General features: G+C 33.4%; 3 protein-coding genes and 1 non-coding gene across 5 annotated transcripts; all 4 read left to right on the forward strand.

The window, feature by feature from the left end:
• The first annotated feature begins 379 nt into the window (after positions 1–379).
• LOC126669260 (uncharacterized) lies at positions 380–3,290 on the forward strand. 2 transcript variants are annotated; one of them, XM_050362679.2, is made up of 2 exons: positions 380–801; positions 966–3,290. In XM_050362679.2, the coding sequence occupies exon 2, from the start codon at positions 983–985 to the stop codon at positions 2,864–2,866; it is 1,884 nt and encodes a 627-aa protein (XP_050218636.1). In that variant the 5' UTR covers positions 380–801; positions 966–982; the 3' UTR covers positions 2,867–3,290. The 2 variants fall into 2 exon arrangements, with proteins under 2 accessions (XP_050218636.1, XP_050218635.1); XM_050362678.2 differs by having other exon boundaries at positions 381–801; positions 974–3,290.
• A 3,176-nt stretch (positions 3,291–6,466) lies between these two features.
• TRNAE-CUC (transfer RNA glutamic acid (anticodon CUC)) lies at positions 6,467–6,539 on the forward strand. Its single transcript has one exon. It is a non-coding gene; the product is annotated as a tRNA-Glu (tRNA).
• A 135-nt stretch (positions 6,540–6,674) lies between these two features.
• Positions 6,675–10,507, forward strand: LOC126670553 (uncharacterized). Its single transcript, XM_050364307.2, has 9 exons — positions 6,675–7,191; positions 7,642–7,703; positions 7,956–8,010; positions 8,330–8,428; positions 9,067–9,153; positions 9,304–9,420; positions 9,752–9,844; positions 9,958–9,988; positions 10,123–10,507. Exons 1-9 carry the CDS (start codon positions 7,093–7,095, stop codon positions 10,308–10,310), a joined length of 831 nt encoding a protein of 276 aa, XP_050220264.1. The 5' UTR covers positions 6,675–7,092; the 3' UTR covers positions 10,311–10,507.
• Positions 10,508–11,351: 844 nt separating this feature from the next.
• LOC126669215 (uncharacterized) lies at positions 11,352–12,170 on the forward strand. The gene has a single exon (XM_050362625.2). It carries the CDS (start codon positions 11,523–11,525, stop codon positions 11,976–11,978), a length of 456 nt encoding a protein of 151 aa, XP_050218582.1. The 5' UTR covers positions 11,352–11,522; the 3' UTR covers positions 11,979–12,170.
• Positions 12,171–12,481: the final 311 nt, after the last annotated feature.

Here is a 12,481-nt window from a genome sequence, read left to right on the forward strand (position 1 = left end):
TTATTCACTAATTATATATAAAAATTAAAGCTTTGTTTACACTCGATGTTAAAACAATTTTTTTTACTTGGCAAGCCGGACTTTACCAGTGCAAATAAATGAATAGATATTAATAGTCAAAAATATTTTTAATTACTGTTTTTATAATATAATACTAATATTATATTTATAAACGCGAAAATCAAAAAATATGTTAGTTTCATACTATTTATTAAATTAATAAATTTAATAATTAATAAATATTTAAATCATCATGTAGATTATTTTTAGAAAATATATTATATTTGAAAATAAATTTACATCGACAAGCGGTTTGTGAAATCTTTAAAAGATTAGAGAAGAAAACATTATTTTTGAGTGGAAGATAAAATACAAGAATGTTCAAAAGATCCTAGTTTCCTGCGAAAATAATTCAAAATAGATTCAGTCCGTTCAGATAAATGCGGATATAGTTGTGCTTATTTTCACTCTATTTCAATTTCATTAAACTTCTCTAATCTCTTTTTCTGATGAAATAAACTTCTCTAATCTTAATATTCAAACAAAATAGTGATCATAAATATTCTATTTGAATTTAAAGAACACAACAATTTCAATTTTCAATCACTTTTGGAAAAATAAAATAATGTTGTAGCTTACAGAAACACAAACTCTCCTTGTTTTAGTCTTTGATAAACATCAACCACACAAAAAAACAGAGAAACCAAAATCAAGAAACCAAAAATAACAAACACTATTTAATTCTGAATCAGCATTGATTTTTCTTTGTTTGAGCAGGAGATTTCTTGGAGCTTAAAACCAGTAAGTAATACGCTTGACTAATGTTTTTGTATTTATTTTCTTGATTTTATCAAATCTTTCTTCTTAACTTTCTTGGAATTTGCTTTCCTTAACGTTTCTTTTATCTGTTTCTTGTCGTCATAAAACATGGTAACTTTACTAATTAAATTTCTCATATTTGTAAGTTTTTTAGTTTCTTGAGATGCCGCCGGATAAAGGATTAAGCTCATCACCACCGTCAGCAAATCACCAACCATGGCTACTACGGTCAAGTCCTTTACTTCAATGGCGGTTTCATATTCTTACAGCTTTAGTTTTTGTCGGTATGGTGACCGTTTGGAGTATAGACGGATGTACTATAAAGAACGTTGTTGAATCTTGGAGGTTTAAACAAGAAGGGTATTTGAAAAAGAAATTCTTTTCACAGCCTTCGTTTTCTTCCAACGGTACCGGAGATTTCGCCGGAGTTACTAATTCCAGCTATAGTATACTTGACAGCAGCAAAAACTCTAGCTTTTCTGATGAGATTCTTGAAAGTGAATCAAGAGAAGCTATTGAAAAGTGGGTGTCAGCTGATTTGCAGCAAAATGTGAGTTCTGATCGGAATACAACTGATGGGGTAAGGATTCTTGAATTAGAAGATAAAGTTAAGTGGGTGTCAGCAAAATTAGAGGCAAATTTGACCATAAATTTAATAGCAAGGTGGCTATCTCCAGGGGTTGTGCCGTGTACAGATTCACGGACGGTGGACATTGTAATACCTGGATTGGATGGTCAAGATTTGATTGAGCTGCCTGCTGGTAAGAGTCATGAGTTTGTTTTTCAGGCAGTGGACGAGTTCAAGAATCTGAGGTGTTTAGGTGGGGATTATTTTGAGACTGATCTTTCGGGGGAGTCATGGAAGTCTAGGCCTTTGCTCAAAGATTTCGGAAACGGCTCGTATTCGGTCACTCTTCAGGTTCATCCTGATTTTTCTGGTGATTATAATCTTACTGTTATTTTGCTTTTTAGGCATTATGAGGGTTTGAAATTTTCGCCTTCGAGATTTGTTTATGATAAAGAATTGCGTAAGATTCGAATTAGGTTTGTTAAAGCTCATTATGAGCTTCCAGAGCTGCAGATTTGTCAAAAATCTGATTTTACTGAAGAGCTTTGGTTAGGGAGGTGGACTAGGCATGGTAAAAACGATGGCTGTAAAATTAGTAACGATGGCCGGTACCGTTGCTTGGGGTCGGATTTTCCGTGCCAAAGTCCATGGTGTGATGGTTCTTTAGGTTCATTAGAGAGTAATGGCTGGGTTTACTCTAGTCATTGTTCATTTAGGCTCTTTTCAGCTGATTCTGCTTGGAATTGCTTGAAGGGTAGGTGGCTTTTCTTTTGGGGAGACTCTAATCATGTTGATACTATAAGAAACATGCTTAATTTTGTATTGGACTTGCCTTCGGTTAAATCTGTTCCTAGACGGTTTGATATGAATTTTACAAATCCTAAAGATGCTTCTCAATCAGTTCGAATTACGAGCATTTTTAATGGTCATTGGAACGAGACGGGGAATTATCTAGGGTTGGATTCATTGAAAGATGAGGGATTTAGAAATTTGGTGAAGAAATACTTCTCGGAAGACACTGTGCCAGACTCTATAATCATGAATTCCGGTTTACATGACGGTATACATTGGAGGACTATCAGAAGATTTTCTGCCGGAGCTGATTATGCAGTGTCGTTTTGGAAAGAAGTTATGGATTCTGTGAAGCAGAGAGGATTAGTGGCTCCGCATATCTTCTATCGGACCACTATTAGCACTGCCGGGTATGCTAGATCACTGGCATTTAATCCGAACAAGATGGAGGTATACAATTGGGTGGTTTTGGATAAATTTAGGCAGGCAGGGCTTCTTTCTGGGGTGATTGATAACTTTGATATGACATATCCGTGGCATTATGACAATCGTTGCAACGACGGGGTACATTATGGCAGAGCTCCGGCAAAGATGAAGTGGAGAGATGGTGAGATTGGACACCAATATTTTGTCGACCTTATGTTGGCTCATGTGCTTTTTAATGTTTTATGTTTAGATATCAAATGAAGGGATCAATGTGACTGAATTATTCTTTCGAGGACCCATTATGAATGCATACTGGCGAATAAGGAACTTGGTGCCAACCTGTTACCGAGAATGGCCACATTTTTTGGAAAGAAGAGTAGATTGTGCCACGAGTTTGGAAGAAAGTTGGAATCTGCTATTGATGTGAGCTAGAGAGAGAATTATGGAGGCAAATTTACGAGGTAGCGACTTTCACTTGCTAGCTTGTATTGTTTTTTAAGTTAGAATCAGCATTCTTTATTTGTTTATAGTATTGGTTCTCAATAATTTTAGGATGAGAGGTTCCTTTTATATGTCATATCTTATTGTAATTATCCACATGTTTGATGAGGTTTACATTTTTACTGTTGTTCATTGTATAATTGCACTTTCTAAGCATCTAAACTAGCATGAGTTTGTTGCCTTAGTTGATTTGTACTAGAGTTCATCATTTTCTGCATGTGTCCCGTACTAACTGAGCAATTGGTTCGGAGGCGTACACGGTACATCTATTTTTTCAGCTATTTGAGTGTTGAAGGCATATTTACATTATGAATCGTCCCTGTTTCAAATTGACGAATGTTTCAGAGCTCGATATTGTTTGCATTGTCAAATATTTAGCATAGTTGTAGGCTTCAGTGTTGCAGTAATGGAAACTTGATTATCGCGTTGATTGACCGATTTTTCCATATTTTTCTTCAGTGATGATGTTCAGACTTTCTGTTTATGCGAGCTATATATGCCATAAGGTGCAAAGATACCCTTACTAGGGCTTTGAGAAATTAATGGAAATAGTGATTAGTTTTACATCGCATACTTGTTCTCTAAACCTTTGCATGTTCTGTGTTCTATTTTGATACTTGTATGCTGTCTGATTTTCGCATGTGTAGCTGAAGATTAGACATGGCAAAAAAAGTTGCAATCTGTTAGTTTCAATTTGGAGAAGGCATTAACCAGTCATGACCTCAGGGGCAGCGGGAGGGGGTGCCGGGTGGGTGGCCACCCCCTCCGCCAGCTAGAGGCCTCCTATAGGTAGTTCAATTGTGCCCTCCCTCTAGGGAGGCTGCCCTCTGTTATGTTTTCACCGTCTTTAAAAATGTTAATTTTTTTAATAGTATTATTGTCATTTTAAAAATCAATTTTTGTTTGGCTCAACGGTATTTTAATCGTGGAGTAAGAATTCTGGCTCCACTGATTCTTTACTAAAAAATGTCTTGTTTTGTCTTTTGTTTCTCTTGGTTTAAGTGAAGGATTTACAATGTACTAATTTCCTATTTTGAATTCATGCATGATAGTTTTATCAATTAGCTGTGGACTTTTTGTGGCATCATAATTACTCTTTGATTATGCTTCCAATTTTACTTTGAATCACCAGCAATCCGCACCAATTCTGCTTGAAAAATATTTTCTTTGCTTAATTTAGGTAGAAATTGTAATTATTATTTTGTAATTCTGAGGTAACTTTAAAGCCCCATTCTATATTACTTTTGACATGAACTAAAAATAAGCACAAATAACTCTTTTCAAAAATAGTCACAAATAGATCCTTTTCGTTACGATTATTTCTTCCATCCATATATAAATTCCAAATCCCTCTTCTTCTTTCACAAACCCTAATAGCCTCCTCTTTGGGGAGGTGGTTTTTGACCAATTTTTGGTCAAAAATCACCTCCTCACACTCAAATCTTCTTATAAATCGTATAAAATAAATGATTCTATCATATAAATGAGTTTATTGTTGTTTTTTTCATTTTGAATTCCTACTCTTTATGAGTTTAGCATTTTTATGGAGTATTGTCTTCTTCAAAAATGGGATTTTTACAAGAAATCGTCTATTTGGAAGGTTAACTTACAAATTTAGATCTTTTCAACTTGATTATTATTTCTTAGATCCTAGATCTATGGATTTTCTTGTTGTAATTATTTAGATTTGTAATTTATTATTGTCTAGATTTAATTTTTAAATCTAGTTATTTTGATTTATGTATTTGGGTGACCTTTGATGTTTAGCCTATTTGATGATTGCATTTTTACAGCTCTCATCATCCTTTTTAGAATAGTTTACTCAGTGTGTTGAGAAACCATTCATGTAATTTTTGTTATTATTAATGAAAATTTTAGCCTTTGTTAAAATAATAATAGTCACAAAGAGCATTATCAAGAAATAAATAATACTACTCTAAATTCAATTTTTTTCTATTTATTAAAGATAGTGTACAAAATATATTACAATTAATGGTTAATTCTATATAAAATCATCATCTTTATACATTTTTTTTTATTTTAATCATGTTTTTTAAAATGTGTCATATAAATTTACTACCTTTTTTTTGCAAATCAATGAAAAAATCTGGTATCTTACTCCTCTCAAATAAATATCCTAATTTGACTAAAGTAAAACAAAAAATACATTCATTTTCCTCTTATTTTGTCGATTCCGGTTGCCAAGTTATAAAAGATACATCAAATTTTCACATTGTTGATAGATTTGCAAAAAATGAAAGGTGGAAATTTTATATGACACCTTTTAAAATACGTAATTAAAATGAAAAAAAGTGTAAAGGTGGTGATTTTATATGAAATTAACCCTATAATTAACTTTAACTTTTCATTATAATAGTTGGAGCAAATACAATATTAAAATCAAATACTAACAATCAATTTCCGCTAACAATTAGATTAGGCCTATCTCTAATAAAAAAAATACTAGTATAAACAATCAATTTATAAATTCAATAAATATTATAAGTTCAAAACGTCCATACTGTCAATTGAATCCAAGACTTTGAGAAAAAAAAGTCAATTGAATCCAAGATTATCGTGGTCCTATGCCCCACTACTGGTTTAGCAGGTTTAATTTCCATTTATGGAGATCCTTTATAGCAACTGGGCTACAATTTATTTCCATCACTAATGAATGCCACAAAATATCAGTGTCATAAAAAAATGGAACCAGTATGGGATTCTCATCTGTAAATAAAATCTCATCTTTAATAAAAAAAAACACAATGTATTCGATTTATGATTCCACCGGTTTAACCTTTTAAATAAAGGTTAATTCTATAAAAAGATCACTATTTTAATATGTTTTTTCATTTTAATTGTGTTTTTTTAAAAGGTGTCATATAAATTCAACATTTTTTTTTCAAATCTATTAGTAATGTGAAAATCCGGTGTATTTTTACAGACTCGACAAAAAAAGAAAGAGAAATGTATTTTTTTATTCTAATTAGGGATTGATTAGATTCGAGCATTTATTTCGGAGGAGAAAGACAGTAGACACCGAATTTTCACATTCGGTGATAAATTCACATAAAAAATAAAAGTGATGAATTTATATGAAATATTTTAAAATATGTAATTAAAATGAAAAAAAACATATAAAAGTGGTATTTTTTCATGCATATTGTCAAAATTATAGTGAAATTTGTTTTATAATTACAAATCAATGATGAATGGGTAGTTTTTATTGTTAATGCTTTCACGTTTGTAGAATTAAAATGATTTGGAATTAATCTCTCCTATCACAATTTCTCAATGCTTAAAGTAAATAGAAAAAGTTATTTTCTATAGTACCAAATAATATTTAAACTGATGCAACAATCCGTTGTAGTCTAGTTGGTCAGGATATTCGGCTCTCACCCGAAAGACCCGGGTTCAAGTCCCGGCAACGGAAATCATTTTTTTTAACATTTTCGATATTTCTCCATCATCATATTCAAACTTCTACTCGCAACGAGTAGCGAATGAAATCACGCGCACGTGTATTTTCATTATTACGCTTCTCAAGTTAATGACGTCGACGTAACTTGCACCCAATCAGAAAAACAAAAAATTAAGCAAAATCAGAAATTTCCGTCCAAAACAAACTCACACATAAACACACCTTCCTCTTCCTTAAATCTTTCCCCAAATCCAAAATTATTAAACCTAATCTAATATAATCTAATCTAATTCACTTCAAAACGATGCTCACTCTCATACCCATTTGACCATTACATGACAATTATTTCTTGGGGCTATTATAATTTTACAATTTTTAAAAGAATTTGAAAACATTATCCGATCTGGATTTTGTTTTCCCGAGCTCTATTTGGAGGCAAACGGGGGCCAGAAATCTGGCAAATCTTGGAGGACTGAGGCCGCGTTTGTCTTTGAAGCAATCCACATTGGAATTCGAGAACGTCGACCAAGAGTGTCGGCCTTGGCGCCGGAGATTGTCTACGTCGATGGCTTCCATTACCTGGGCCTCTGCTCTCAGGATTACTCTCCTTGTTCTCCTGGTTGCCGCCGTTAGTATTGCTTGTTATACTCTCCCTGTTGAGAAGGTATGTTATTTCTATCTGGGTATCTTTTATTTTTGTGTTTTTTCTCATGTTTTTATCTGGGTCTGTTTTAGTTTTGGGTTTTCGATCTTGTATTGGATTTTATGCGGATTTTGGTTCTTCATTAGTGTTTAAATTGCTGGTTATGTATTGTTGGTTCTAATATAGGGAATTAGCTGATTAAGCTGAAGTTTTTTGTTTGCTTTAATTCTATTTTCAATTAACTGATAATGTGTTTTACATGCGAAATGGCGGTTCTGTGGTTATTACATTACATTAGGTCATCAACTATTATGACTATTTAGATTTAGATGTTTAATTTGATATGTAGTTATGTGATGATGAGGCATGATATTGGTTGTTGCACTATGTTCTTCTAGATGATTATGATGGATGTGTTTTTGGGTTAGCCGTTGTGCTTCAACTAAAACAGAACTTCAACTTCCCTTGCAGATTTTGAAAGACTTCTTATTATGGGTAGAGCAAGATCTTGGGGCTTGGGGACCCCTTGTGCTGTAAGTCATTTTATCTTTGCTTCCTTCTTGTTGTTTCGTTATGTAGTTGGGCAAATCCTTTTCCTCATGTTTGCCTCTCACAGAGAAAATGATTTTGATTCCTCTAGAATTTTGTAAAGGTCCAACTGAAGTCTTTCACTTCATTGGAAAGAGTTTTTTCTATCTGTCTGGTCATAAAACATTGTGGTATGAATGGTGGCAATTTATCATAAATTCATAATAAGATGTATTTCTTTGTTGTGTGATTTGCAGGGCTGTTGCGTATATTCCTCTCACAATCCTCGCAGTTCCAGCATCAGTGCTCACTGTAAGCCTCAATAACCTTTCTTACAATGTCGCAACCTAGCTTCGTTTGTATAATGTTTACTACAACCAGTTTATTGTTATGATTCTTCTGGGTTTAATTTGTTTAAATTTTTTATGCGAAATTCCACTTCAGTATTATCAAGTCCATGACCCTTATTCTCGGTTTCGGTCTTTCTTCACACCTATGCTATCTAATTAATTTGAAGTACTGCACATATTAGGTGCTTTACACCACCATGGTGCTTATGAAAAGTAGTTTTATGCTAGAAACAGTTGAAGAATAGTATCGATTCTCTACTAACTTGATTATCCTCTTTCAGCTTGGTGGTGGTTATCTCTTTGGACTGCCTGTGGGGTTTGTTGCTGATTCAATTGGTGCCACTGTTGGTGCAGGGGCTGCTTTTCTTCTTGGAAGAACAGTAAGATTTTAGAACCTTGTGATATTTAATTTTCACCCTTGGTCTTTTGTGGAACATATTGCATACATTAGCAAAGAAGAATATAGTCCTTCATAGGATAATAAACTCAGCCGGGCACAAATTATACCCTTTGTGTCAAATTGGGTACTATCTTATTTTTTTTACTTCTAAATATCCAGGGTTCAATTTTGTTGGTGATTCTTTAATGAAATTCTTGTAGTTTTTTGCTGATGTGAAACAATACTTTATGATAGCCATACTTCAATTTTAACTTCACCACATCAGCGAAATATCTGCCAAAACTTCATTAAAGACTCACTGTGAAACTTAAAATTGAATTCTGGTTACCAAACAGACAAAACGTTAAACATTGTACCATTTTGAAACAAAGGGCACGGTTTGGTGACTGCTAGAGTTTATTATCTCTCTTTATCTTGCCTGCCCTTTACTCTCTCTTCACCCCCCTCTTTCTCTCTGCTTTTTTATTTACTGTCCTATATTATGAAAGACTTAGTTTAAAAGAAAGGACGTGTTCTTCTTATTCATGTTTCATCTCTTTTAGTATACTGCATCAGCTAGCCAGATGGTAAAGAAACCATGGTTGATATAATCTTTTTTTTTTCTGGAATTTTGTCCAGATTGGTAGATCTTTTGTAATTTCCAAGTTAAAGGATTATCCTCAATTCAGATCAGTTGCCATTGCGATTCAGAGATCTGGTTTCAAGGTTGGTTTGTGCATTTTGATCTTCAAAAACTCATTTTGATGTTACTAATGTTGCAGTTACTGGATGCAACTCCTTTTTCTTGTCCATTACTCCATATTGTGGACTTTAAATATAAATACTTGAATGTCCATGCGTATTACTGTTTTGCAGATTGTTCTGCTGCTTCGACTTGTTCCACTGCTTCCATTTAATATGTTGAATTACCTGTTGTCCGTGACTCCTGTCCCTTTAGGGGAATACATGCTGGCATCCTGGATAGGAATGATGGTATGCTCATCCTGCACTTTTTGGTTATTATGCTAATTCTTGTGATGTGATGTGAATTTTGTGAAATTGGTATTATGCGTTGAACATAATATTAGATATATGATTTATTTGGGATGATGATTCAGTCTTATGGAGAGATATAGTCCTCGTGCAGCATCAACCTGAAGCATACTTCTGAATTGTTGTTTTGCTTAAGTATTTTTTAATTTATCTTTCCTTCATCTTATTGGAAGAGTTATCAACCTGTGCAGCTAGTAGATATGCACAAGACAACGGTGTGAGTTTTTAGTTGGTTATATCTAATTGTATTAATTTTTCCATCCTCTTACAGCCAATAACTCTTGCACTAGTATATGTTGGAACAACTCTGAAGGATCTTTCTGATGTGACCCATGGCTGGAGCGAGTTTTCAACTACTCGTTGGGTAAGAACAATACTGTCCTCTTGTATGTTTAAGGGGTTTTTTCGACCTTCTTTTGTCCTCGTACGAGTTCTTGTATCTGATTTTTCTGATGTTTTCTGAATCCTACTTTGCAGATCTGTATCGTACTGGGCTTTGTCGTATCTGGTAAGTTAGAACAGACTTCTCCCTTTGTTTTGTGAAAATGTGAACTTTGATCCTTTTCAAATATCGACAATTTGAAACTCAGTTGAAGGAACTTCCACGGTAATGCATAATAATCATTTTCTGGCTTTATGCAGTGATTCTAATGTTTTGTGTGACGAAAGTCGCCAAGAATGCTTTAGACAAAGCCTTGGCTGAGAATGAGGATATAGATAGCATTTTATCTTCACCGCAGTTACCGATCGTCGGTGATCCTTCTTCCGTTGATCTTAACCAGCCGCTGATAATCAAGATAGACGCACCTCAAGATGGCCATGAAAAATGAAATTAGTGCTTCCATGTAAATTCTTTCCTTAATCTTTTAGAGGCTGTGCTTCATATTTGTTAACTTAGCATATGGCCTTGTCATTTGATATCTGTATAGTCCAATCATTTACTACAACAGTGTAGAGGCTGATCAACATCTCGGAGAATAGATTTTTGGATTTGACACTTACAAATGGAATTCAAATAATCATTAAATAGTTGTGCTGATTTTTATTTAGATATGCAAATTGATGTAAGCCTTTTCTTTTTCTTGTTAAAATCATCTGTAAAAATCATATGAATTTGGAAGTTAGGGTCCCGACAGGATTGTTGTCACTAATAGCTAGGCCTGGCATGTGGTTCCAAAGAAGATGCCTATTAACATGCTCTTCTGCATTTCAAATTGAAATTAAGTTATTATAATGTGGAGGCTATGGTACACACCACTAGATGGTTCAACCTCTTTAAATTGAAAACCATTGAACCGTTAAATTATAAAAATTGTACGGTTTTTTATTTTTCTAATCAATGTGATTTATTTACTAATTGTTCAATAAATTTGCTAGTTAAATTTTATATATATGCTAAAATTTTAAATATGTAGAATTCTTATATATATTAAAATTATTAATTTTTTTATTAAACTAGTTGAACCATGAATCTGTGGTCACATCGGTTAAGTTTTGAAAAACCGGATTCCACATATAAAATTACCCCATAAATATATGGTATGGATTACTATTTTTTTCTATGAAGTTTGAAAAAAAAAATACTATTTCTCTATAACATTTTAATTTTCTTTAACTGAAGAGATGTTCAGTTTTTATAAAAGTAAAGAATTAGGAGAGATAATGATTTTTTAAATTTTATGGAAGAACAGTAATTATCCCTATACATTAATTAAAGTTGGGCTGGAAAAAGTAAGTTTGTTGAAGACTTGAACAGGAGGAGAACACTGCAAAGCGATTCCAATGATGAAAGGTGAAGCAAAATCATTATAATTACACTCGTTGCATTTGTTTTTTTTTTCTTCTTTATTTACACTTCTCAAACAAACAAAAGAAAAGCCAAACCCTGCCCTACTTATGTCTATTTCTTTTTCATTTCATTGCCAATTTTCACCTTTCTCACTGTCCTCTAGTTAGAAATTCAGGGTCCTACCATAAGACACAGATTTATTCATTCATCACCACTTCTTGTAATAATATTCTGCCTCATTGTCCATCGAAAAATGCGAGGATGGAGCATATTTCGCTTCGGAATTTGCTTCGATAGCTGCCGAGATCACACGCAAACATCAGGATTCGGCAGCAGAATCTACAACCTGAGTGAGAGACCAATAGAGCTTCAAGTAAGAGTCGGATCAATTCTGAAAAGGGTTCATACCTTAAAACCAGGATGTTCTAAGAGGCTCAAGTGTAAGAGCATATACAAAGCCTATATGCCTGTCGGAGGAGGAGGTGGTAAGAATAATGAAGCAGGGCTGAAAAACTTGCTGTACTACTTTGATGAGACTTGTCATCCGTACATTTGGATTCACGACACCGGTGCCGATTTCTCCAGGATGGTTAAGCAGCAGTACATTAGTCTTGAAGACTTGAGAGATTATTCTGAGATCAGAATTTTTAGGGATCATCAAAGAGGATGCATTTCGGTTCGTAAGAAAACTAGGCCTGATTTTTGCTGAATCTTTGTTCTTAGATTCAATTAGTTGTGTGTTTGTTTGTTGGGGATTTAAGTTTGCTTCTTACACTTGTGCCCTGATGTTTTTCTCAGAGGCTTTTTCAGACTTTTTGTTTTCGTTTTTGTTTCCGAATTCGGTATGTTCCAGTGTTTTCGTTTCTGTGCAATATAGTTTATAACAGTTTGATTGATAGAAGCATGTTCATTCTTTTAAGGATAAATTACACTAACAGATCTGGATTTTTCTAATTTTTCTATTTTAATATCTGAATATTTCTTTCTTTCGTATAATTTTTAAAAGTATATCAAATGAGTATTTTAATCTTTTTTTTATCACCTACTAATAAGATAAAAAAATTATTTTTAAATTTGGTTATATAATTGAGAAAATTACAAAAAATGGCTAGAAACACGCTTCAACATCTTTTTAAAAATATATTTTCATTCAACGTCTAAAAATTCTCGTTTTATCTCTTCCGTATCATAGATGTATAAGGGATGTATTTT

Source organism: Mercurialis annua, linkage group LG2 (assembly GCF_937616625.2).
Source record: "Mercurialis annua linkage group LG2, ddMerAnnu1.2, whole genome shotgun sequence".
In the NCBI taxonomy this organism is placed as follows: Eukaryota; Viridiplantae; Streptophyta; class Magnoliopsida; order Malpighiales; family Euphorbiaceae; genus Mercurialis; species Mercurialis annua.

Bases quoted from the DNA above. Each gene is read 5' to 3' on its own strand.
- LOC126669260 (XM_050362679.2), top strand. From the start codon at position 983: ATGCCGCCGGATAAAGGATTAAGCTCATCACCACCGTCAGCAAATCAC.
- LOC126670553 (XM_050364307.2), top strand. From the start codon at position 7,093: ATGGCTTCCATTACCTGGGCCTCTGCTCTCAGGATTACTCTCCTTGTT. The intron at 7,192-7,641 runs GTATGTTATTTC...CTTCCCTTGCAG, and splicing joins ATACTCTCCCTGTTGAGAAG to ATTTTGAAAGACTTCTTATT. The intron at 9,154-9,303 runs GTTGGTTTGTGC...ACTGTTTTGCAG, and splicing joins TTCAGAGATCTGGTTTCAAG to ATTGTTCTGCTGCTTCGACT.
- LOC126669215 (XM_050362625.2), top strand. From the start codon at position 11,523: ATGCGAGGATGGAGCATATTTCGCTTCGGAATTTGCTTCGATAGCTGC.